We start from the raw sequence: 22,077 nt of genomic DNA on the forward strand, positions 1-22,077 counted from the left end.
GTTGATGCTCAATGAAGGCTTGTTGATTGACCTCAAAGGCTGCTCTGTGTAGAGGCTTGGCTTGTCCAGTGCCCTGTGTGTCCATTCTGAATCCTCTCTTAAAGCTGATTGGCCAGTCTTCCCTCCGGTCATCAGCTAAACCAAGCTGTACTGTCTTGTCAGGAGATTCATATGCCCCCTCAGATCCTTTCTGGGGAGAAACAGGTCAGGTAAGTGCCTGGCATTCTCCAGCAAATGCGAACAGTCTAGTCTGGCTGTGCCTGGGCTCCTGGCACATCAAGACATCATTGAGAGACTTTCTAGCTGGGCTAGAATGTTCTTTGATGTCCGAACCCTGGCCCTGGTGTCTGTTGTGCATCCGTGCCTCTCCCCCTAGCCCATCCTGCTGTCTCACCCTGACAGCCAGACAGTGGGGGGCTCTCATTCCTGACTGGCCCGTTCCCTCATCCTCAGTTCTAGCACCCTTTTTGTTCTTCCTTCCGGTTGCTGATAAGTTATTAATTTATATTTCCATCTTGAACTCTGTCCTTTGAAAACTCCTGGGAGTCCTTGGGGCCCTGTCCCAACTGTTGACAATTATGGTCCTTGCATAAAAGAGTCTCATAACTTGCGTGTCAGCTCAGTTAGCAAACAGTTTCTGTTGCACAGCTACGTTGCCAGGTACTGTGTGAATTCCTGGGGTCGCTTTTGAATAGACTCTTTGGTGTGATTTATAAAAAGTAGTCATTATTGCTGGGATTTGAAGGAAGTTGGCATCATTTTGGGGAAGAGTGTGGGGAAGGTAATTAGATTTATTTATTAAATGGAGGTATTGCGGATTGAACCTAGGACCCCGTGTGGTAAAGCACGTGCCCTCCCACTGAGCTACACCCTCCCTCTCGCCCCTGGCGTCATCTTTTTTCGAGTCTTAAATTTATGATAACTTTGCACCCTTGAAACATGATTGAATAAAGAGACAGGATAACTAAGTGCAAAGCATAAAGCTTGACTGGATACTGAATCAACCCCCCCCTAAAACTTATTAATGAACATTATTAGGGTAACTGGGGACATTTGAATATAGACTATATATTAGATAATATTGTATCAATATTAAATTTGAGTGCAGTATAGTATTGTAGTTTTAAAGGAAGGTATCCTTTTCCTTAAGAGAGAGATGGTGCAGAATTTAGGGGCGAAGTGTCCCAATGTCTATTACTTACTATAAATGGTTCAAATAAACATTTTACACATGTAAACAGAGACAAAGGGATTGGATAAAGGAGCAAAGGGAGAGGGGATAAAACCACTGTTGCAAAATACTAATAATTGATAAAGCTAGGTCAGTGTTGTTCAACCTCCACACTGTTGACATTTGGGGCCAAATCATTCTTTGTTGCAGGGCCGTCCTGTGCGCTGTGGGGTGTTCAGTGGCGGCCCTGGCCTCTACCCACTAGATGCCAGTAGCACACCACCACCCCCAGATGTGACAACCAAAACTGTCTCCAGTCGGTGCCAAATGTCCACTGGGGGGCAAAATCGCCCTTTGTTCAGGACCATTGCTCTAGGGGAAGTGTACGAGGGTGACTGTGGTACTCAACGTTTCTATGTGATTGAAAGTTTATAGAATGAGAAGTCGGGGAAAGAGAGTCCTGGTTGGGACTGTGAGCTTGTCATCACTGAAGAACTATTTCCAGCTAAGGGAACCTTGAACTGGAAAAATGAAGATGACCTTATATCAAGGAAACTGATCTAGGCTTGACAATGTAGCATTACTAAAGTTTAGTCTTAAACTCTGTGATTTTGATCTGGGGCGTCTGAATCACAGTTTGGTCTTCACAAAAACAGGAGGCTTTCAGGAATGCCAAGGCAGCAAGTTCCTGTTGTGTGTGGTGTTGCCTTCTGGGCTGTAGGGTCTGTCTGTTGAAATCCCGGACCCGCCTAGTCATTGTCATATGGCTCCTTTTGGAGGATGCTCTGAAGTTGACTGCTATTCATTCATTCGTTCATTTGTTTGTTCAATCAAATGCTATTATAAAACAGTTTCCATGGGCCAAATATTATACTCAATGCTGATGTAAAAAGTGGTTGTGGGTTTGGATCCAGTTAAGTAATTTGGGCTTCTTGGCCATTGCTGAACTCAGAGGTGAGGATTGGAGGCCCGTGAGTCCCACGTCTGTACGTTTTGACCATGCAGAGACATAGATCCACCCAGCCATTCAATAACAGAGGGTAATATTAAGAGGTTATATTATTGCTTCCATGTCTTTGTGTTCCCCCTCCAAAGCAATGATAAAATTCCCATTTCTGTACAGTTTTGTAGCCCTTAGTAAACCAAGTCTAACAGAGCAACTCAGTTAACAAACGTGTATGTTGCACACATACCGTTGCCAAGTACGGTGTGGATTCCAGGGGTCTAAAGATGAAGGAGATGCACCCGTGTCCTAAGGAAATCACAGTTGGCCAGGCGATGTAACAGACAAGTAACAGATCATTCCAATTCAAGGTGGCAAGGCCAATGAGGAGAGTTCAAGTTGCAATGACTATATGAACAAATAAGTGTTCACTGAGCATCAGCGAAGTGCAGCATGTCGAATTTTGTCAGATGCTATTAATTCTCAAGAGCTTACAATCTAGGAAGATATGTATTCACACAGTCATTGGCAATTATACAAGGCAGATGCTCCCCCAGTGATGGAAACAGTGGCTTCCCAGGAGTTTAGGGCAGCGAGGTCATCATTTCAAGGCAGGGATATTCAGGGACTGCTTTCTGCAGTGGTAGCATTTGATAGGCGTTTTGGAGGATGCATCAAATTTGGACAGATATGGAGAGGTATCGGCAGCCGGGGTCGGGGGAAGAGGAATGTTTCAGCCGGAGGGAATAGCATGAACCAAGATCTGGAGATGTGAACGTGGGAAACGTGTGTTCAGGGAATATGGATGACTCAGTTGAAAAGGAGCAGCATGTTCTTAGAAAACATTAGTTGGATCTATGCTAGAAATGAAGATCAGGGCCAGGTGATGCCGGGGGGGTGGGGAGGAGGATTTTGTTTGTTTGTTTCTGTGTTGATGGCTTTGATTTTTGTTGTCTGTTTCGTTCGCTGCAGTGTTTCAGGCACCTGGAACAGCATGTGGTACGTACCAGCTCCTCAGTCAGCGTGTGTTCTGTGTGTTAAGATGGGCGGGGTTTAAACACAATTCACATCGTCCTCGCAACTATCCAACAAGATGGTTAGTATTCTCCTCAGCTTTCAGGAGGTAAAGTGGCTGTTTTGAGGAGAATGAGGAACCTGCTCAAATTCTGATGCTCCGAGGTGGAGCCAGGGTTCAGCGCAGCTGCGTGTCAATCTAGACTCCATGGTTGGGCCTTATTTCTGCTTTATTCCTCCCTGGCTTTTACACAAATGGTAGCAGGCTGTGCGCCTTTCTGCACCCTGTCTTTATTGTTTTATTCACTTCAGGATCTTTCCAGATCTGTACACAAACAAATTTCTCATTCTTTTTGTTTTTATAACAGCTTCACGTGTCCCACCATGTTTGCACCATAGTTTATTTCAGAGAGAGAGACTGCTAAATTGCCCTCCCTGGGGGAATGCTGAAATGCTCTCTGAATGACGTGTGATCATACCTCTTTTTCTACAACCGCACTCACACCATCGAGGACCACCTCTCTCCAGTCTTCTGTGAATCCACCAGAAATCTATAGGGAATCCTATCCCTTTCTCAGTTTCTTTTCTTTAAAATAAAATCTTAATTACAAAAGTAATACTTGTACATTACAGGAAATAGAGAGAAATGAAGGCAGACCCACAAGACAACAAAACGCGTCAATCTCACAGGCCAGAGATAGCCACTGTGGGTCTGTCTTTCCCGACTATTTTCTTCTGCCTATGTGCACAGATTTCTTTTTACAAACTAGATCATATTGTATATACTTTTTTTGTAACCAATTTTGTTCATTTAACTCTCCTATGATCTCCAACTTTGGTTAAACGGCTAATTGGTGTCCATTGTCAGATGAACTGTTATGGCTGCAGTTGACCCTTCTTGTTAAGCCATTGTGAAATTTAAAAAGGAATAACCCATGAAAGTGTTAATAACAGTAGTTACTAAACAGATATTACCTCCCTCCTCTCCTAACACCCACTCTTACCTTCTTGAATGCCCAGAGCTATGGTTTTAATGCCTAAGATTCTGAGCCAGGACCATCATGTAGCTGGGATTCCTTTGAGTGCAGTTCACAGTGAACATTACTATGTGCTTACGCTAGCCTGAGCAGCAGAGGTAGAAAGATGAAGACATGGCCCTGGCCTCACGGGGTGTGCACCCAGCGTAGCGTATCCACTTGGCACCATGTGCTTACCTGGGAGCTACAACTACAGACCGAGTGAAAGGGGCTGACTGTTCCCGCGTTTGGCTCTGTAACAGCTCCAGCTCCCCCAGCATCCTCGGCCAGCCCGGCCAGCCTGCATCTGTCTTCTCCTGTACAATACAGGGCTAATTACAGTTGTCCTCCCAGATTCACAGAGTCACAGAATTCAGTAAGCCCGTAGATGCAAATGCATTTTGCAAAAATGCAAAGTTCAATTCGAGGCAGAGCTGTAACTGACTTTAATGGCCACCCTGTGTGCAACATTTGGGGACTCTAGATATGTGGCCTCAAACTCTTAGAATGTCTTGGGTCTGTCACTGGATTGTTTACACAGTGAGGCTCAAGTTTATATGTGCAAATTTTTGGAAGGAGAACCAGTTAGCCTGGACTTAATTCTCCTGGTAATCTCTCCCCATTAGGAAACAAATAATTCAACAAGCTGGTGAGAAGTTTGCAGTGAAACCCAGGGATGTTTAATCACACAGTTAGTTTTTTTGTGTGGGTTGGTAAATTATGCAACTAAGCGATGAAAATAATCAGAAAAATGTTTAAATTTGGGTATGAAGATATACATCCAAATGTCTTTTACCGTAGTTAAACTCTTGATTAATAATACATTTCTGCTGGACTAAAATGATTTTATAATGAATGTATTTTTGAGTTTCTGCTTTTACGAGGCTTGGTATTCATATTTAAAGGAGTTTTGAATTGCCTGCTTCTTCCTGTTTACTGTATTTCCCTGTCCTCCTTACGGTAACAGAAGTGACATCGTAAAAGTAGTTGGGAGGGTGAGTCTTCTGTGTGCATGGCCGTGATGTTATCTCGTCCTATCAACATAGCTCTCTTTATGTGCACCTGCATTAAAGCTGCTAATAAGGGGCCATAGGGTGGGAAGCTGTTACCTCATATGAGATTGAGATGCTGTGACTACTGTAGTGAATCCTGATTGAACGAAGAGGCTTAGTTCTGAGTCGGGAGACAACACACCTAATTCAGAAAGTATGTGTCGCCAGCCTTCTGAACTGGCACCAGAAGGCTTGGAGGGTCAGTCAGTTCCTCACTGATCCATGGGATGAGAAACTGCAGGGCAGGACCCCCTCCTGCCCCAGTGGAGCCCACCTAGTTGGTCATAAAAGGAACAAGGCTGCCAGCACATTTGGAGCTTTTCAGATTCATCCAGAGCCATCTTTTGTTCATTTTTTCTCCCTCATTTTCTGCTTCCTTTACCTTAACCCACATGGCACGTCAGCTATGAAGGTCATCTGTTGGCACGCTGTTTGAAGTTAGGAGTTCTCTAGGTTTTCAGGTACTGTCACCCCGCCACCGTTTAGAGCAAAATAAATGAGAAAGTGCTTTACATCCTATAACACTGTATTTAACGCTGTATCACTTGGGTTATTCTGAAAAGAATCTTTGTGAGTCCAAAGAGATAAGGATGGTCAATATCTAGGTCACTTTTTATTTTACTGGATTTGTATTGAGTTGTTCCATCAGGGATGACTAACTGAATAGCTGTGGCTTAGGTTTTTCCCTATCAGAAATGGACCTGAAAATTAATTTCCCAACACCAAGTTCAAAGGATACAGCTTGATCCTGGCCACTGGTCCTAAATATTATGAGGTACATAGGCAGCCCCGTAAGTTGAAGTCACACTTCATTATGGCACCGTGCAAGTAATATGGGATTTGGAGCAGGAAACCTCAGGGCTCAGTCCTGGACACTCTTCTGTCTAGTTGCATAACACCAGCAGGAGCTTTGCATTGGGTGAGCTTGGGTGGACTCTGCCCTCCCCCCACTTCCATCCCCAGTACAATCTGTAACACACGATGCTGGCCGAAACCCGCGGCCTCCCGACTACATGCCTATTTCCCGCCCTCGAAGGAAAGCTGGTGCCTCCACCCAACGTTGGGCAAGTTATACACTCTCTGCACCTCAATATCTTCCTTTTTTAAATGGAAACATTAATGCTTTAGCAGATATTCTGTCACCTGTGGAAGCAGGTTTGTGACTATCACAAGAAATTAGGTATGGAGAAAGGCTATTGACACTATTAGGTCAAGTACAAAAGTTATTTCCATTACTGTTACGTCTGCCACTTCTAACACCACATACCATTTGCTGAGACTGTTCTAAATGAGTCAAGCATCGCAGGGATAACATTTATCTGCGTAACATCACGTGAGCTGGATGTTGCTATTTGCAATTCACATGGACAACTACAACCCAGAAAGGCTAAGTCATTCACCCAAAGCCAGGAAGCTATTAAGCGGCTATGTGAACGCTGATGCAAAGGTACATTCTCGCTGATGTAAAGATGCATTTGACTTAGTATTAATTGGGCTTTAAGTGGAAACATTGAGAAGGCTTTTTCCCCTAACTAAAGTGTACCGAGGACCCACATGTGCCAAGGACTGTGTTAAGAACTGTGCCGTCATTACTTTGTTTATTCTTGACAACAACTCTGTGAGCCCAGCAGGGGCACACTCGCCATTTGGGCTGGATCATTCTCTGTGCTGGGCTGTCCTGTGCACTGTAGGGTGTTCAGCAGCAGCCCCGACCTTTACCGACTAGATGCCAGAAGCACCCCTCCCCCCGTTGTGACTCCCCAAAACGTCTCCAGATATTGCCACGTGTCTCAGGGGCAAGATCACCCCTGAGTGCAAATTATTGAGTGAGACGAATTCTGTTTTCCTGGTGATGAAAATAAGACAGACTCATAGACTTAGAGAACAAACTGATGGTTACCAAACGGGAAAGGAGGGGAGAGGTAAATTAGGAGTATGGGATTAACAGATGCACACCACTATATATAAAATAGATAAACAACAAGGACCTACTATAGAGCACAGGGAACTATATTCAATATCATGTAATAACTATAATGGAACAGAATCTGAAGCCATACAGTTAAAACTAACACAATATTATAAATTAACTGTAGTTTAATGAAGTTTAAAAAAAAAAAGATACAGAGAAGAGTTCAGGGTCTCAAAGCTAGTAAGTGGCAGAATTTGAAATCTGTCTGACTTGAGACTTTAGAACCAGACCTCATTCCTTCTCCCCTACAGCATCCCTTTTGTCTGATACTGAGGTGTGTTTCTAAGGAAACTGAGGTTGCAGTCTGCAGGTGGTTTCCAAGAAACCGCCTTCTCCTAGGGCAGATTTGCTATCAAGATTTGGTCCAGGGCTTAGAGGCATGTACACAGGAAGCGACCATGGGTGGCTTCCACCAGTGGTCTCAACACGAACAGTTCTGCAGTTTTGCCTGGACCGTTCATTGCTGCTCTCACTTCTTAGGAAGTGTGAGGATCTTTTTTGTCCAGGACAGTTTCCATCCGGTGCACATAATAGATGGGTGAAACACAAAGTCGCAAACCAGTTCAGTCAGTCGTGGGGAGTTTCTGGAGTGACTGAAATAGCCCTGCCAATGTAGGTCGCTATTTTTAAGGCTGAGCTAAGTGTTTGAAAGTGGTTCACACAGCCATGATCTCAGGTTGAAGTCACAGAATATCAGAGTTGCAAGGAATCTCAAGGTCTGGCCTGAGCCAGCTGGAAATTGCCCTTCAGCCTCATGGATCACACACAGAGCTGGGATGGTGGTGCCTGGTAAAAGCGTTCTGATATTTTCTTCTACTTCTGCTGAAATCATCTACGTCTGACCTTAGAGGAAGGTGTCACTGGCTTGCTTCAGCCCCTTCCTGCCTTGTTCTTGCCAGACTGGAAAAAAAAAAATAGGTGACTGAGCCTTTTACCCTTTTGCTGTTTCGAGAATGGATGAAACCATTGATACTTGCATAACCGGCCAAAGTCCTATATTCTCTTTGCGGGGACACAGAGATTTATTTAGCAGAGAATTTATAGCACATCCTAGGCTATGTGCTGGGCAGCATACTGAGACCTTTACAAACTGCATTTAGTATTTTCCCAAAGATTTGGTCCCATTTCTGTCATTTTACAGAGGAGTAGCTGGGACTGAGGGGTTCAGAGAGGTTGACTAGCTTGCTCAAGATTATGGAAAGTCAGAGGCAGAGCCTGGATTAAAGAGTCTGATTCTAACTCAGTGGCTAAAATGTGGGCACCAGTATTACCGGGAGGCTGGTTAAACACAAATTGCTGGGTCAGTCCCATCCCCAGAATTTTGGTTTAGGAGGTCTGGCGTAGCGCCCAAGAATCTGCATTTCTAACAGAGTCCTGCATGATGCTCTTGCTGCTGCTACTGCTGGTCCAGGGACCACTCGGTGAACCTCCTGCTCCAGTGCATGTGCTTTTGACCGCCACACCCTGCTGCTTCTATCTAGTCAGCTGGAAAAGACGGTAGAATTACCTTCAGCAGTGGGCGGCCACCTTAGGGTACAAAGTACCGATGCCTGGGCCTCGTCCCCAGATATCCTGACTCACGTGGCCTGGCCTTGGTCCCAGGCATCAGTCATTACCAAATTCTCCCATGTGACTGCATTGTGTGGCAAGACTTCACATTGGAAGCCTCTGATGTAGGCAGTACTTAGGAAAACTTTAATGCCTAAATAAATCACCTGGGGATGTTGATAACATGCAGATTTCACATGTCCCACAAACACCCGGGAGAAATGCATGCTGCTGGACTTCAGCCCAAACTGTCCGTAGCAAGCACTTGTATTTCCCAAAGCCCATGGTTGCCGGGTAAAATACAGGATGCCCAGTTCAATTGGAATTTCTGAGAAACAGCAATAATGGGGAGTAAGGCATAGCTTAGCATGCACGAGGTTCTGGGTTCAATCCCCAGTACCTCTGTTAAATAAAGACAGAAATAAAACCTAACCACCCCCCCAAATGTTTAAAAACCCAGCAAATAATTTTTTTAATGCAAATATATCCCGAATGTTGCATGGGACGTATTTTACCTTACCCTGAATTAACTGAATGAGTGTTTTTGGCTTTTTCCAGTATGAGCATGTGATTGGGTGTTTTATGACAAAAGGCTTTATTTGAAAACATCTTTCTGAACTGTTGTTTGCTGCCTCCTGAACATACTGTCCGGGGCAGAATGTAGTTTATAATAAAATTCAGGCTGCCTCTAGCTCATTATTGTATCACTGTATTTTGCTTGTAAATTATATTAGGAAGCCTACAGCTTTCTTTTAGTGATTTAGACTTCAAGGGGAAAGAAAGATTGAAAGAAAAGACAAAAGGAAAGAAAACGGTTGGTTGTTTAATAAGTTAGCCCCCTCTGGGAAAGGTGAACATTCTGAGATGGTACATAATTTCGTAATTCCGGATAAATTGTTGCATTCTCAACACAGGCCTCCTTTCACTTGCAGAAGTGTCCTTTGCGTCACCTCTTTCTGTACGATTGCTTTTGCAAAACTTGTTAACAACAGGATATACCGTGTTTATACCTCAAAGGGCTTATATTCTTGGTCCCACCTCAGAAAGCCTTCCAAACGCGTTCTCTGCTGCTGTGGAGAAACTGGCGGGCTCTTTGTAGACCCTCAGTGGGGCAAAGCCATGAGCCCTCTCACTCCAAGCAAGTAGCATGTTCTGCAAAAACCGCCGGAGGAAACGGCCCCCGCTGGCTCGGGCGCAGAGAAGAGGAACAAAAACTTGCTGTGTCTTTTCTTGTCATAGTCCTCTGATGGGAACTAGCCCTGTGGCGGCATTCTCAATGCGTGGGACCTGAGTTAAATTAGTGAACTCTTCCTCCCCACACTTTATGAAGGATGTGGGAAAACTGAAAGGAAGTTCAAGAAAGGCAACGGAGGTGGTGAAAATTCTACAAACCAGTTCCTCTCCAGAAAACTGAACAGGAAATGGGCTGGTTTCCCTTGAGAAGTGTTGGGTTGTGGTCAGATGTCTGAGTGGGGAGATGGGAGCAAGTTACCCTCCATCCCAGAGAATTAAAAGCCTCCTCTCCTCACAGAAAGTTTGACACCCCTGATTTGGATGTTTGCTGTGGGGGGGCCCGCCACGGACAGTTGCGCACGTTGTGCATCTTGTCCCTGGTGTGGGGGCAGGGGGGCGCTGCTTTCTAATTATCAGGAGATCCCAGGTACGCTCTGGAGACACTGACTGTGAGGCCCTGGAAGTGTCCTCACTGTCCACTGCCCACCACCCCCACCTCCCCCCACACACACTATGGTGCCCATCGGCAATATGTAACTGCCCAGAGGGTCTAAGAGGCATCCAGAGTGAGGAAGTTCACCTGGAGCCAAAGGGCCAAATGATGAAGGATGAGGGTTGATCCTAAAATAGCATCACATCTTTCCTTCCCACTGTTGAGCTCTGAAGGAATCTTTGGCGTTCGTGAGAGAATGGTGGCATTTCTGCACGTGCCGGGCAGAAGAGGAGTGGCCAGGATCTGGCGATCCAGAGACTGGGCTCAGGCCTCAGGTTAGGGGTTGTCACTGTGCAGTGCTGCCCATCACAGCAGCCTGTCGCATGGAGGCACTTCCCCTTTCCTCTTGCTCTTGGAAAGGCAGGCTTCTAGAAAGTTCGCTTTAACCTACCCTTTCATTTTGCTGATGAGTCAAATTTAAGGTGTGGATTGGAAAGTGTAAAAGCTAATGGGTGGGTTTTCATTGCAACATAAATGGAGCGTTTGTTTAAGGCTTTATGACTCTCCTTGACTGGAGCGTGGTTAATATGGAGTGGAAATTGTATATTTGGGTCAGCGGAGTCCAGAAAACTGAGGCTTGGGGTGATTTGTGTAAGATCCTTAAAAAGAGTAATTTATTTTCATGTGTTGTGATATCTGTCTATATGCCAAACCATTCTAATGTCTGGTCCCAGCAATCCCTAGTGTCATGGAAAGTGTGCTAAACTTTCATTCACAATTGCACGTGTCCTCAGGAAAGTTACATAATCTTTCTGAGCTGTTATTTTTCCCTCATCTCTAAAATGAGTTAAGGATACTTATCTCCTAGGGCAGCTGTGAAAAGCAAGCAACATACTATAATAAAGAAAATATCAGGGTGAGGGTATAACTCAGGGATAGTGTGCGTGCTTAGCATGTGTGAGGTCCTGGATTCAATCCCCAGTACCTCCATTAAAAAATTAAAATTAAAAAAATAAAAACAAACAAACAAAAAATATCAAGTATAGTATTTGACACAAAAACGTTCTTTCTGATTATTTAGTCAGCTGAGGAAACAGCCCGCAGTTGAGAGGAGCAAGTCCTCTGCCCCTCGTGGAGTTTGTCTCCTAAGAAATGTTCAGGAGTCAGGTGTAATGATGCTTTTCTTTTCCTCTCTTTTTTGCCAGCCACAGGACGAAGTCTTCAGGCTGGCCACCTCCCTCGGGAACCTGGGGCTTGAACCAGGTGCCACCCTATGGATGGGAGATGACGGCGAGCCGGGATGGCCGAGACTGCTTCATCAAGTAAGTTGAACGGACAGCTTGAACAACAGTCTTGGGCTTTTTGGATGTCTCTAGTTTGACCCTTGCTTTAGGAGAATTAACACACCTACATGAGGGACTCCTCAGCCTCTGGAGGCCATTCCTCAAGCACCCTGATCTCCTGGGCCTTCTGTCTCTAGTGACGTGAGGGAGCTTCGTTCTTGGACAGGCGCCGTCTTAGGTTGACAATTCACAGGGTGGCATCCCGGCCCAGAGCTGAAGTGCACATTGTGAAACCTGAGGCCTGTTGTACTCATTGTCTGAGGCTGGTAACTAAAGTCTGAAGTGGAAGAGGGTCACTTGGAAAGCCTTCTAGAAACAGTTAAGACAGGAGTGTTCCTGGCTCATCTGTAACTAAAAAAATCAGCTAAAAGGCTTATGCGCTTTAGGGGTGGTAGTACAAATTCCTCCCTCGAACACTAGCTAAGGTTTGGGATTTTTGTGGTGCTCTGGAGTTGTTGTTTTAATTGTGGTAACATATATAGTGCGTAATTGTTACGTTATTTATGTTCTGTCTATATAGAATGGTTATGTTACGTATAACATGATGGTAAGTAAAATCACTTTTAGGTGTACAATGCCATTAACTACATTCCACAACACTTCATCATCCCCAGCATCAACTGTACCCATTAAACGGTAATTCCCCGTCGCCCCTCCCCCAGCCCCTGTATGGAGCTCCCTGATCTGGGTGTCCCATGTCAGTGAGATCATACAGTATTTGTCTTTTTGTATCTTTCTTATTTGACTTAGCATCACGTCCTCAAGTTTCATCCATTTAGTAAGAATTTCATTCCTTTCAAGGCTGAATAATAGTCCATTGTCTGGGTAGGTCACGTCTGTTTATCTATTTATGTGTCAGTGAACATTTTAGTTGTTTCTACCTTTTGGCTCCTGTGAGTAACGCTGCTGTGAACACTGGTGTACAAGTATCCGTTTGAGTCCCTGATTTTAATTCTTTGGGGTTTATACCTAGGAGTGGAATTGATGGCTCATAGGGTAATTCTACATTTACCTTTTTCAAGAATGACCGAACTTTTTCACAGAGTCTGCAGTGCTGTTTTGTTTTGTTTCGTTTTGTTTTGTTTTGCAGTTGTATGAAAAAAGTACTTATATTCCATTTTTCAAAACAGCAAATATTCACCCAGTTTTGATTTCCAGTCTAAGTGAAATATCCTCAGTTATGAGAAATCAGTGAAATAGATTTGACATCAGGAAGCATGGGTGGCCCTAGCCTAATACAAGTAAGCAGAGACTGGAGGCCAAGAGGAAGATATCCTTCAACATCACAGGCTGCGTTCTTTCTTCCAGCCAAGCTGACTGTGGACTGATTAGCAAATATAGAATCAGCATGATGTGGGGGATCATTTTGATAAAAACAGAAATGTCTGCCAAGATTGTTTTTTGAGAGTGGTCTTTTGGACAGCCCAGCACCTCTGAGTTAGGACTGTTGGAAAGCAGCCAGAGAAAAACTCACATGAGTGTTGTGAGTGGTTTCCTAGTCTCTGCAGCCACGTCCCTCCCCTTCCTAGATTTGCAGAGGGGGGAGGACCCCTCTCCAGAGTAGTCTGTGGCTAAGTGGCTTGTCTCCTGGGTCCATCCTGGAAAGATTCCAGTTTCCCTTGAGTATGACCCACTCCAGGGAGCCTTGAGAAGTGGCCCTGTGGCTCTCCAAGGCTTTCCTGAGGATGTGCTCATAGAGAAACTCTGGTGGGAATCTCAGCAGTGGCAACAGAATCTCTCAGAAAGCTCAAAGACTCCAAGAAAGGCCAACAGTTTGTTTATAGCCTAGATTCTGATTTGTTAATTTCATATAGTTTGCATAAGTCCCTCATAATGCTAGAAAGATGATATTTTTTGATATTCTATTGTGCCATCTATTTTGTAACGTGGTTACAAATTTCTGTAATTGTCACAGTTCGGGCAGCCTAGATACTTTGACTCAAAACAATAAAAAATGTCTGCCAAAGAAAGGTAAGTTTTAGAAGACATGGATTCAGAACTTATGAAGGTGTATCTCAGACTTCTCTGATTAAAATGGACTTTTCTTTGTTCCTGATCGGATTGTGCTTCCTGTACATTCCAGGCCATTTGATCAATAGACAGAAACCCAAACTGTGGCCTGTGGATTAGGGATTCTGGGAACCCCAGTTAGAGCTACCAATACGCATTTCCATTAATGTCATTGACATTTTTAAGGGCCAGCCCAGATGTCAATTTAACATTTACACTGGCCTGATGCCAGCGGTTGAAGCGGATAAGAACAAATCAGCAACTTAACAGAGAAACCTGCACTGATTACTAAATGGCAGATTTTAAAATCAAAGTCACCAGTGTCACTTTTCCAAATCTCCGGATTTTTTTACTTGAAAAGTAAATTTCCAGAGTTCTTTCAGAGACACTGTTTTAAGACATCAAGAATAGTACTTCTTTCGAAATTGTTTGTTGTTTCTCTGTCACTAATGAGTTTTATAAATAATGAGACTCATTCTGATTTTTTTCTCTTACCTACTGAGTGATGTCCATTACAAAGAGATACTCTAATTACCAGAGTTTCCGGGGAGCTCAGGTTGGCAATACAGTGTGTATCTCTACTCATTAGTTGTAGAAGTTAAAAGAACAATTTGAAAATTGATCTGTGGTTCATAATTAGCACCTTTGCATTTAATTTTCCTCTCTTACATATTCTCTTTGAAAGAGAGTAGACATCTTATTTTTTCATCTTACGACCTAAGTGATAACTCACATCAGACAATTGTTTTTGTTTTTTGGGTTTTTTTTTTTTTAATTGAAGTATAATCAGCTTACAATGCTGTGTTAATTTCTGGTAGACAATTGTTTTTGATGCAGGTACAACTACTTCTAAGTGATGGGCAAAACTATGGGAGGAGCCAGGGTTCACATGTTCAAAGTTAGAGTCTCAGAGTTAATAATGAGATAATTCTATTATTAGGAGTTTTTCAGAATATGGCCCAGAGTAGTTCAAAATGTGCTCATATTTCATCTTCCCTCTCCCATCCCCAATTATTTAGAGTAGGGCTGGGTAACCTGTTTTCTGTAAAGAGTTACTGATCCATAGGGTTAAAAAATGTTTGATGCCATTAGGCACGTGTTAATGTACATGTGTATACTTTTGTGTAGTCTGCAGAGCGGTGGTTCTCAGCCTTGGCTACACATTGGAATAGTCTGAGGAGCAGTAAAATACCCGGATGCCTGGGTGTCTCAGGCCATTCAGGCTGCTGTAATGAAATACCAGAGACTGGGCAGCTTCCACACAGATATTTACTTCTCTCAGTTCTGGAGGCTGCAAAGTCCAAGATCACAGTGCTCGCATGGCTGGGTTCTTGGTGTCACAGTGCTCGCATGGCTGGGTTCTTGGTGTCATAGTGCTCGCATGGCTGGGTTCTTGGTGAGGGCCCTCTTCCTTGCTTGGGGACAGCTGCCTTCTTGCTGTATCCTCACAAGGCAGAGAGAGAAAGCACCTCTCTGTCTCTTCTTAGAAAGTACTAATCTCATTTTGAGGGCTCCACCCTCATGGCCTGATTACCTCCCCAAAGGCCCCACCTCCTAACACCATCACTTTGGGGAGCAGGGCTTTAACGTGAATTTTGGGGAACACAAACATTCAGTCCATAGAACTAGATCTGGGGTAGAGTCTAGGACTAGAGAGTTCCAGGAGCTCCCCAAGTGTTTCTAATGAACAGACAGCTCCAGTTGCTGCTCTAAAGCACATTTTTGCATTTGACTTCATTTAATGAAGAATAATTACCCCATTTTCTAGATGCTAAAACTGAGACTCAGACCCATCAAATGGCTTGCCCAAAGTTTACATACATATACCAAGTCACAACCTATTGCTTGTTCAAATATACCAGATTCCCCATTAAGAAAGGACAATTTTTGTTGGTATTCTTAGGAAAATATGAAATACAGTTTTTTGAGGAACAGAGAACATCGTGTAAGAAACATAGCAGATGCAGAATCCAAATTTTTCAGTTCTTTGTTATTTCCGGTTAAGAGAGAAAGCGGAGCAGGGGAAGGGAGAGAAGCAGATGGGAAGAGAGAAACTCCAATGAAGAGAGCATCCTGGTGAGAAATGGCTAAGAGAGGGAGAGATGGACAGAAAGAAAAAAATAAGAGAAACAGAGAAAGTGAGGTACTCTGAGATGGCTCTTAAGAATAATAGTGTTAATAAATAATAGGTGTACATGGATATAGATATCGTTGTAGACATAAATATATAGCTGTAGACATAGAGAATATAGATAATCACTTAGATATTGATACAGATACAGATGGATGCAGATATCCAGATATCATTCTAGATATAGATACCAATGGATATAGACTGTAGATACAGATGGATAATCGTAGATGTACACGAGTGACCACACAACCAGGTTTTTCCCAGGAGGGTCCTGGTCTATGGGTATTATTCTGATATAGTGACTAATGGGACCTCCTTTTGCTCTCAGAGTGTTCTGATTGGGATCAGATAAGGTAGCTCTACATATCACACTACCAAAGTTGTGAGCATTCTTGCGAGACGTGAGAGTTCACTGAATCTTGACCGTTGTCCCACGAGGTAGTTAAGGCACACATAGGGATCTCCTTTTTACAGAAAAGGCTGAGGTTCACAGGGGTTGGGATCTCCACATCATAGGGCTAGTCGGACTGGTGTTGGCACCACCTCGTCAGACTCAAAGGCCTCGGTTCTTTCGGCTCTGTCCTGGAGTTTAATCCATACTGAGCTTTGATCACGGATGACCCAGCTCTGTCAATGGATGCTCAGCTCAGCTCACCTCCACCTGTGCCTGCCATTCCCTCCCCACTCAGCATCCTTAGAAGTGGCCTGATCAGCCTGGTTGTCCGGTCATGTGCAAAAGCACACCAAACATACATCCACCCAACATTTATTAAGCATCACTAAATGATGAAGATACCAAAATGAACAAGATAAGTTCTTGCCTTTCAGGATCTTAGAGTGTGGCGGAAGTGATAAGTGAAATAGTAGAATGTGCTTTAGCTTCTGGGCAACCCCTGCAGAAGAATTAATCCTATCTGTTGGCAGTAGGGGTGAGGATGCAGGCTGTTGCCATGGGCCTCACACTACAGAGATGCCAACCATCATTCTCAACCAAGCATTGTCTCTTTTAAGCTCTTTAGAGACACATAATCATAATGGGTTTCATGGACAATAGGGAGTGCTGTGTTCCTTATTTTCCATTTTTTAGTTAAATAGAATAAGAACATGCTTGTTTAACTGTGGGGGTGGGTAGAGTTAATGCAAAATAATGTGCTTCATAAATCTGGAAATTTGGTCTTTGTAGATTGAAGAAAAAGTTTAAACATGAGCAAAGTAAATATTAAAACACTAGCTAGCAAGATAGCAGATTATGGTGAGTCAAGTTGGAGTCTTTGGAAAGGAATGGGGGTGGGTAGTCAGAGAGGAGACTTGGAGGGTCATTTCCAAACCATGTGCCCTCATTTTTCAAGTTCTAAATTTAAGAATTTTTTTTCTTTTTTGGCCCACTCATTTTCCGGCCACCTTTACCCTGTGAGTCTACAAAAAGTAGCCCCACATGCGTATCGGACAAGACACACTGTTCCGTTCTTCCACCAGCAATTCCCATGGTGGGCAATTAAACCAAGTCACTATCTTCTTAATGCAGAGGAATTCAATTCTGAAACCTGAATAGGGGAGATTAGTAATGAGATGGTGGAAACTTCCACTTTGTTTTCCAGTATGGCCTTGGCCCAACTTAAAAGAAGTTTAACCGTTGCTGTCTGCCAGTCAATTCAGTGGTCAATGTGAAATGTAATTTTGGCTCATCTATCTCCAGAAAAGAATAGTCTGAAGAAATACAAGCAGTTTATGGGGTTAGGGTTAGGGTTAATTTTTTTTTTATTAACCAGAAGACAGTCACATACATGTGAAAGGATTCTGTCATCATGAAAATTTGAAATGAGTGAGCCTTCCCTCAAAGTGTTCCCTCCTGGCTTTCCCTAGTCTAATGCAAATGTCCCAAAGAGGGAAGAAGCAACTGATCATTTTCAAACATTGTTTGGTAGTTCTAGGGCTATTCTTTGCTATTTTTTTCCTGATTTTTACCCCAAGATTTCACAAGCGAGCCTTACTGTGACTCTGTGGATGAGCCCCTTAATCGGTCATCCTGTGATGAGTGCCCTTGATCTGTTCCTTCTCTGAAAATTACTCTCCAAAAATCAAGAGTTAAGTTGTAAAGCTGGATGTGGATATTGTGGTTGCCCCTACCAGTCTCCGTAATATTTTCATATTTGAAGCAGATATCAGTTTCCTGCTTGATTGAGCCTACATGTCAACAACAGACAAACGAATCTGAGAGATTACCCAAGTTACCCTTTGTTTCTGGTAATAAAATACAGAAGATCTTTGCAGATATGAACAGTTGTGCCAGTAAAGGAAATAAGAGAGATCCATTCGAGGTGGGTGGGTTGCTCTGTTACTTCATGACATTTGAAATATCCAAAGAGTTAAGAACTGGCATTATATTAGAGAAGAGACAGGTTGCCTCATTTTTCATGTTTTTGGTGAGGAATTCTTAAATAAAATGTATGGTTTCCAAGTGCACACAATGAATTCTGCATAAAATGCAAATAATTGCTTCACTGCAAGACCAAATGCAGTTTAGGTAAATGACTTCCTTAGGACCGAGCATCCAGTCAAGGGGAGGAAGGTAAATTATAATTTTCGAATGGGAGGAACAAAGTAAATGTGATAGTATCATTACATAAAATGAAAGGTAATTATGTCGTGTCAATGCGAAAGCTTCCCAGGCTGAGCATTAGGGGCTGTTTATTCCCTTCATTGGAGCAGATTTGTTTTCTTTCACATTTGACAAAGCACCTATCCACTGAGTTAATAATCACCGCGCCCAGCTGGAAGGTAAGTTTGCAGAGTTGATGGAAGGGCTCTTAACAGGAAGGCTCTGAAACGGCCCCCTCATTCCAGATCTAACTTAGCATGTAGCACAGAGAGCTGTGCAGGGTGGAGTGCTCCTTTCTTGGAGGCTGCTTCATTTTCCTTGTGTGTTCGTTCTGTATAGTTTGCCGGTGGACTTCATGTGGCCGTCATTCTAGGCCAAGTCCCAAAGCCACTTGGCTGCTTTGTCCAGCAGGCCAGGGTGTCTGAAGGGATTGTAATTATCTGAAGTTCCTTGGGCCACTTGATTACAGAAGAGTTGGGACTGCACATTCAGGCGGAGCTGTAGACAGCAGGTTAGCTGGTGGACGGGGTGGGTTCTTTCTTCTCCAGAGCTTTTATGTAGCCCCTGGGGATGTGCATGATGTGGGTCACAAAGTCCATTTGGAATCCCAGGGATAGCCAACCTGTGAAAAGGAGAAGCATCTGAATGAGCAGGTTTCCATCACAGCCTGTAATTGAAATACTGGCTTGGGGCTGCCTACCAGCCCTCGATTCCTGTGAGTCACCTTTGGATCTCTTCTTTCTGGATCGAGCCAACCCTTGCAGAGAGCAATTTTGATCTCATCACCTAAGGCGGGGGCACAGGCAGGAAATTCTGGCCTGTCCCAGATGCCAAGTCAGGGGTGTGGGTGTTGCTGCCAAGTAAGTAGGCTGAACTTAAGAGGACGAATAATCACCTTTGTGGCAGGTGTCTTTTCGTTCATGTGTGCACTCTGCTTAAGTGGAGGGGAGGAAGGCTGGTGATGGCGTGCTTTACTGTGGTCCGCCAGGGGACAGGAAGCAGCAGTTCTCTGCCAAGCCCTTGTCCTGCATCTCCTCTCAAAGCTTGAGTAAAACCTTGATATCAATTGCCAATTTCTAGACAAGAGTCTCTTCAGTTGCAGGCATGAGAGATGACGGTACACTTTGTGCCAGTGGACACTCGGATCAGTCTGAGTCAGGAGTGTCACATCGTTGTGGCATAAGGTGTGCCCCTCAGCTGCTGCAGGGACACAGGTTTGATGATAGCAGTTCAAACTGGGAAGGCCAGGAGGGACTCTCAAATCTGTTGGGTATTAAAGGGTAGTGCTAAGTATGCTGTGTCCACTGGCAAACTAGGGTAGACATCGGTAAAGTGACTTTTCTGAGGTTGCACTCTGAGTCATGCAGGGAACTCAGAGGGGCCCCCGACCCCCTCCCCTTTTTTTTGCTACTTGTTGCCGGAAAGCTCTATCATGTATCTCTTGTCTGCAAGAGTTCTTGTACAGCTCTGACATTCATGACCTGCCTCTAAAAGGTATTCTAGGAATAACATTGTTAAAATCCACCAGAGAAGTGGCACTTTTATTATGAGAGTACCTTCAACTTGTTGCCTCCCCCCCCCCCCCAGCCCGCCTTCCTTGTGGGTGTTCAGGGAGAGGAGATGTGCTGATCACAGGGTTTGCAACTGCTCCCCACCTTCAGCTAACACCTTCGTGGGAGGGGGATGGCGGAGCAGGAAGCGACAGCAGCATGGAGCCCAGTCGCAATGGAATGCTGCGTGTGAGTACAAATAATTGTTACGGAGGTGAAAATTACATAGCAACTTGCTCATACTAATGGTCTACGAAGAAACAGCCCCATTGTACTTTCAAAACGTTAATTGTCCATAGTGTTTTGAAGAAATTCTACTCATTATCATTCCGGAATTTTATAAAGCCTCCCATGTAAAGATCCCCAATTTATTTTTGTTCTCTTCTAGGCTGTTCTCTTGGCTTCCATGACACCATCAACCTCCTTTTGCTCTAGACTCATTGGAGGTTTCGTCTCACGTCTCCTCGGTTTATTCTCCTTTTTTCCTCCCCATTCCAGCTTCAGTTTCCCACATTTTAAAGCCAGTATTTCTACTTAGAACCCACAAAAAAGAAAAAGGGATTTGTGAACTTAAATTTATGTTGATACCATTTGATTTTGGCCCCCAAGTTGCTGGAGACTCATGACTGTCCCACTACAGGAGATGAAAGAGTGCAACAGGGGTTGCTTTGCGCTGCTCAGAGCATTGACTTGGCAACAGCAGGTGGGCAGTAGATATTTGTTGAATAAATATTTAGATATATGTACATACGAGTAAGTGGATGGAAGGATTATTGGAAGAATGAATAGACCTTTTTCTGAAGCATTAGATTCAGTAGTTTGTTAGGAAAGTTGCTGATAAACAAGTATGTGAGTGAAAATTCTCTCTCCTTAACTTGTTTATATAGAAATTTCACTACCAGAATTTTGGCACAATTGATATATCCTATATTTCCTAATAAGACTTTGAAAATTCACCACGGCCTTGTCACTGATCCATATCTTAGTGTGACTGTTTATAAGACCTCCAGAGTTAAGGATGTAATGAAGGTACCTTTCTCGGGTAGTGTGATTGCATTGTATCCCAGCAAAAAGTGGCATAGAATCATGAAACAAAGGAATCAGGGAGTAAAAAAACACTTGGGCTAGGGCTGCAGCTCTTAGTACTGGCTATGTGATGCTGGGAAACCATTTGAACACCGTGGGCCTCGCTTTGCTCTTTATAAAATAATGTGTTTGTACTAGAAAAGTACATCACCTCGGAATCTTGTGAGTTACAAGAAACAGAAAATTCTTAAGCAATTTATCTAAAACAATAAAAAGAATATCTTGGTTTATGTACCTAAAGAATAGTGGGAAAACTGCCAGAACCTAAGGAGACATGACAGCTAAATACGATGTGATATCCTGGATGGCATTCTGGAATAGATAAAGGATATTAGATAAAACCTAAGAAAATTTAAATGAAATATGGACTTTAGTTACTAATAATGTATCAGTATTGGTTCATTAATTATGACAAATATTCCACACTAATGTAAGATGTTAACAAGAGAGGAAAGATACACAGGGACTCTTTGTACTCTTTATAATTTTCTGTAACTTGGAAGTATCCTACAATAAGTTTATATATGTATAAAATAAACAAAATGGGGTGATGTCAGCAAGACAGTAATCTAGGAAACTTCAGACTCTCACTCTTCCACAGTGAAACCAACTTACTAAATGAGCCAATATACCTTTGTAAGAATTCTAGACACTAGTTAAGAATTTACAGCACCCAGACCAATGCAAAACCAGGAAGGAATTCCAGCAAAAAGGGTAGGAAAATTTGTGATGTATTGTATATCTGTTCATGTCCCTCCTCTTATCTGACCTAGCACGGCACGAACAGGAGGAAACCATCTATATTATTCCTCAAGACAGAAACAGAAGAGTGGATCATGCAATTAATGTTTTGGCTAGTCTGGGGCTAACCTGAGGGAGTGGTTTATCTGTCCGACCTGATTTGGAGTGCTAATGGGACTGATGGCCTCATTTGGAAGCTGCTGAAAACAGATGCAATCATGACATGTTAGAG

At 43.5% G+C, this 22,077-nt stretch overlaps 1 protein-coding gene across 5 annotated transcripts in view; it reads left to right on the forward strand.

Annotated features, from left to right (window-relative positions):
- Positions 1 to 22,077, forward strand: part of FRMPD4 (FERM and PDZ domain containing 4) — a 486,480-nt gene that overhangs the window by 307,289 nt on the left and 157,114 nt on the right. For 4 of the 5 annotated variants that reach the window (XM_032475991.1, XM_032475990.1, XM_032475993.1 and 1 more), the window contains exon 2: positions 11,588 to 11,704. In XM_032475991.1, the coding sequence (XP_032331882.1) occupies positions 11,588 to 11,704 (117 nt within the window). Of the gene's footprint in view, positions 1 to 11,501; positions 11,705 to 22,077 lie in introns of those variants that run through there. The other variant, XM_032475992.1, reaches the window with a different exon arrangement.

Source organism: Camelus ferus, chromosome X, assembly GCF_009834535.1.
Source record: "Camelus ferus isolate YT-003-E chromosome X, BCGSAC_Cfer_1.0, whole genome shotgun sequence".
Taxonomy (NCBI): Eukaryota; Metazoa; Chordata; class Mammalia; order Artiodactyla; family Camelidae; genus Camelus; species Camelus ferus.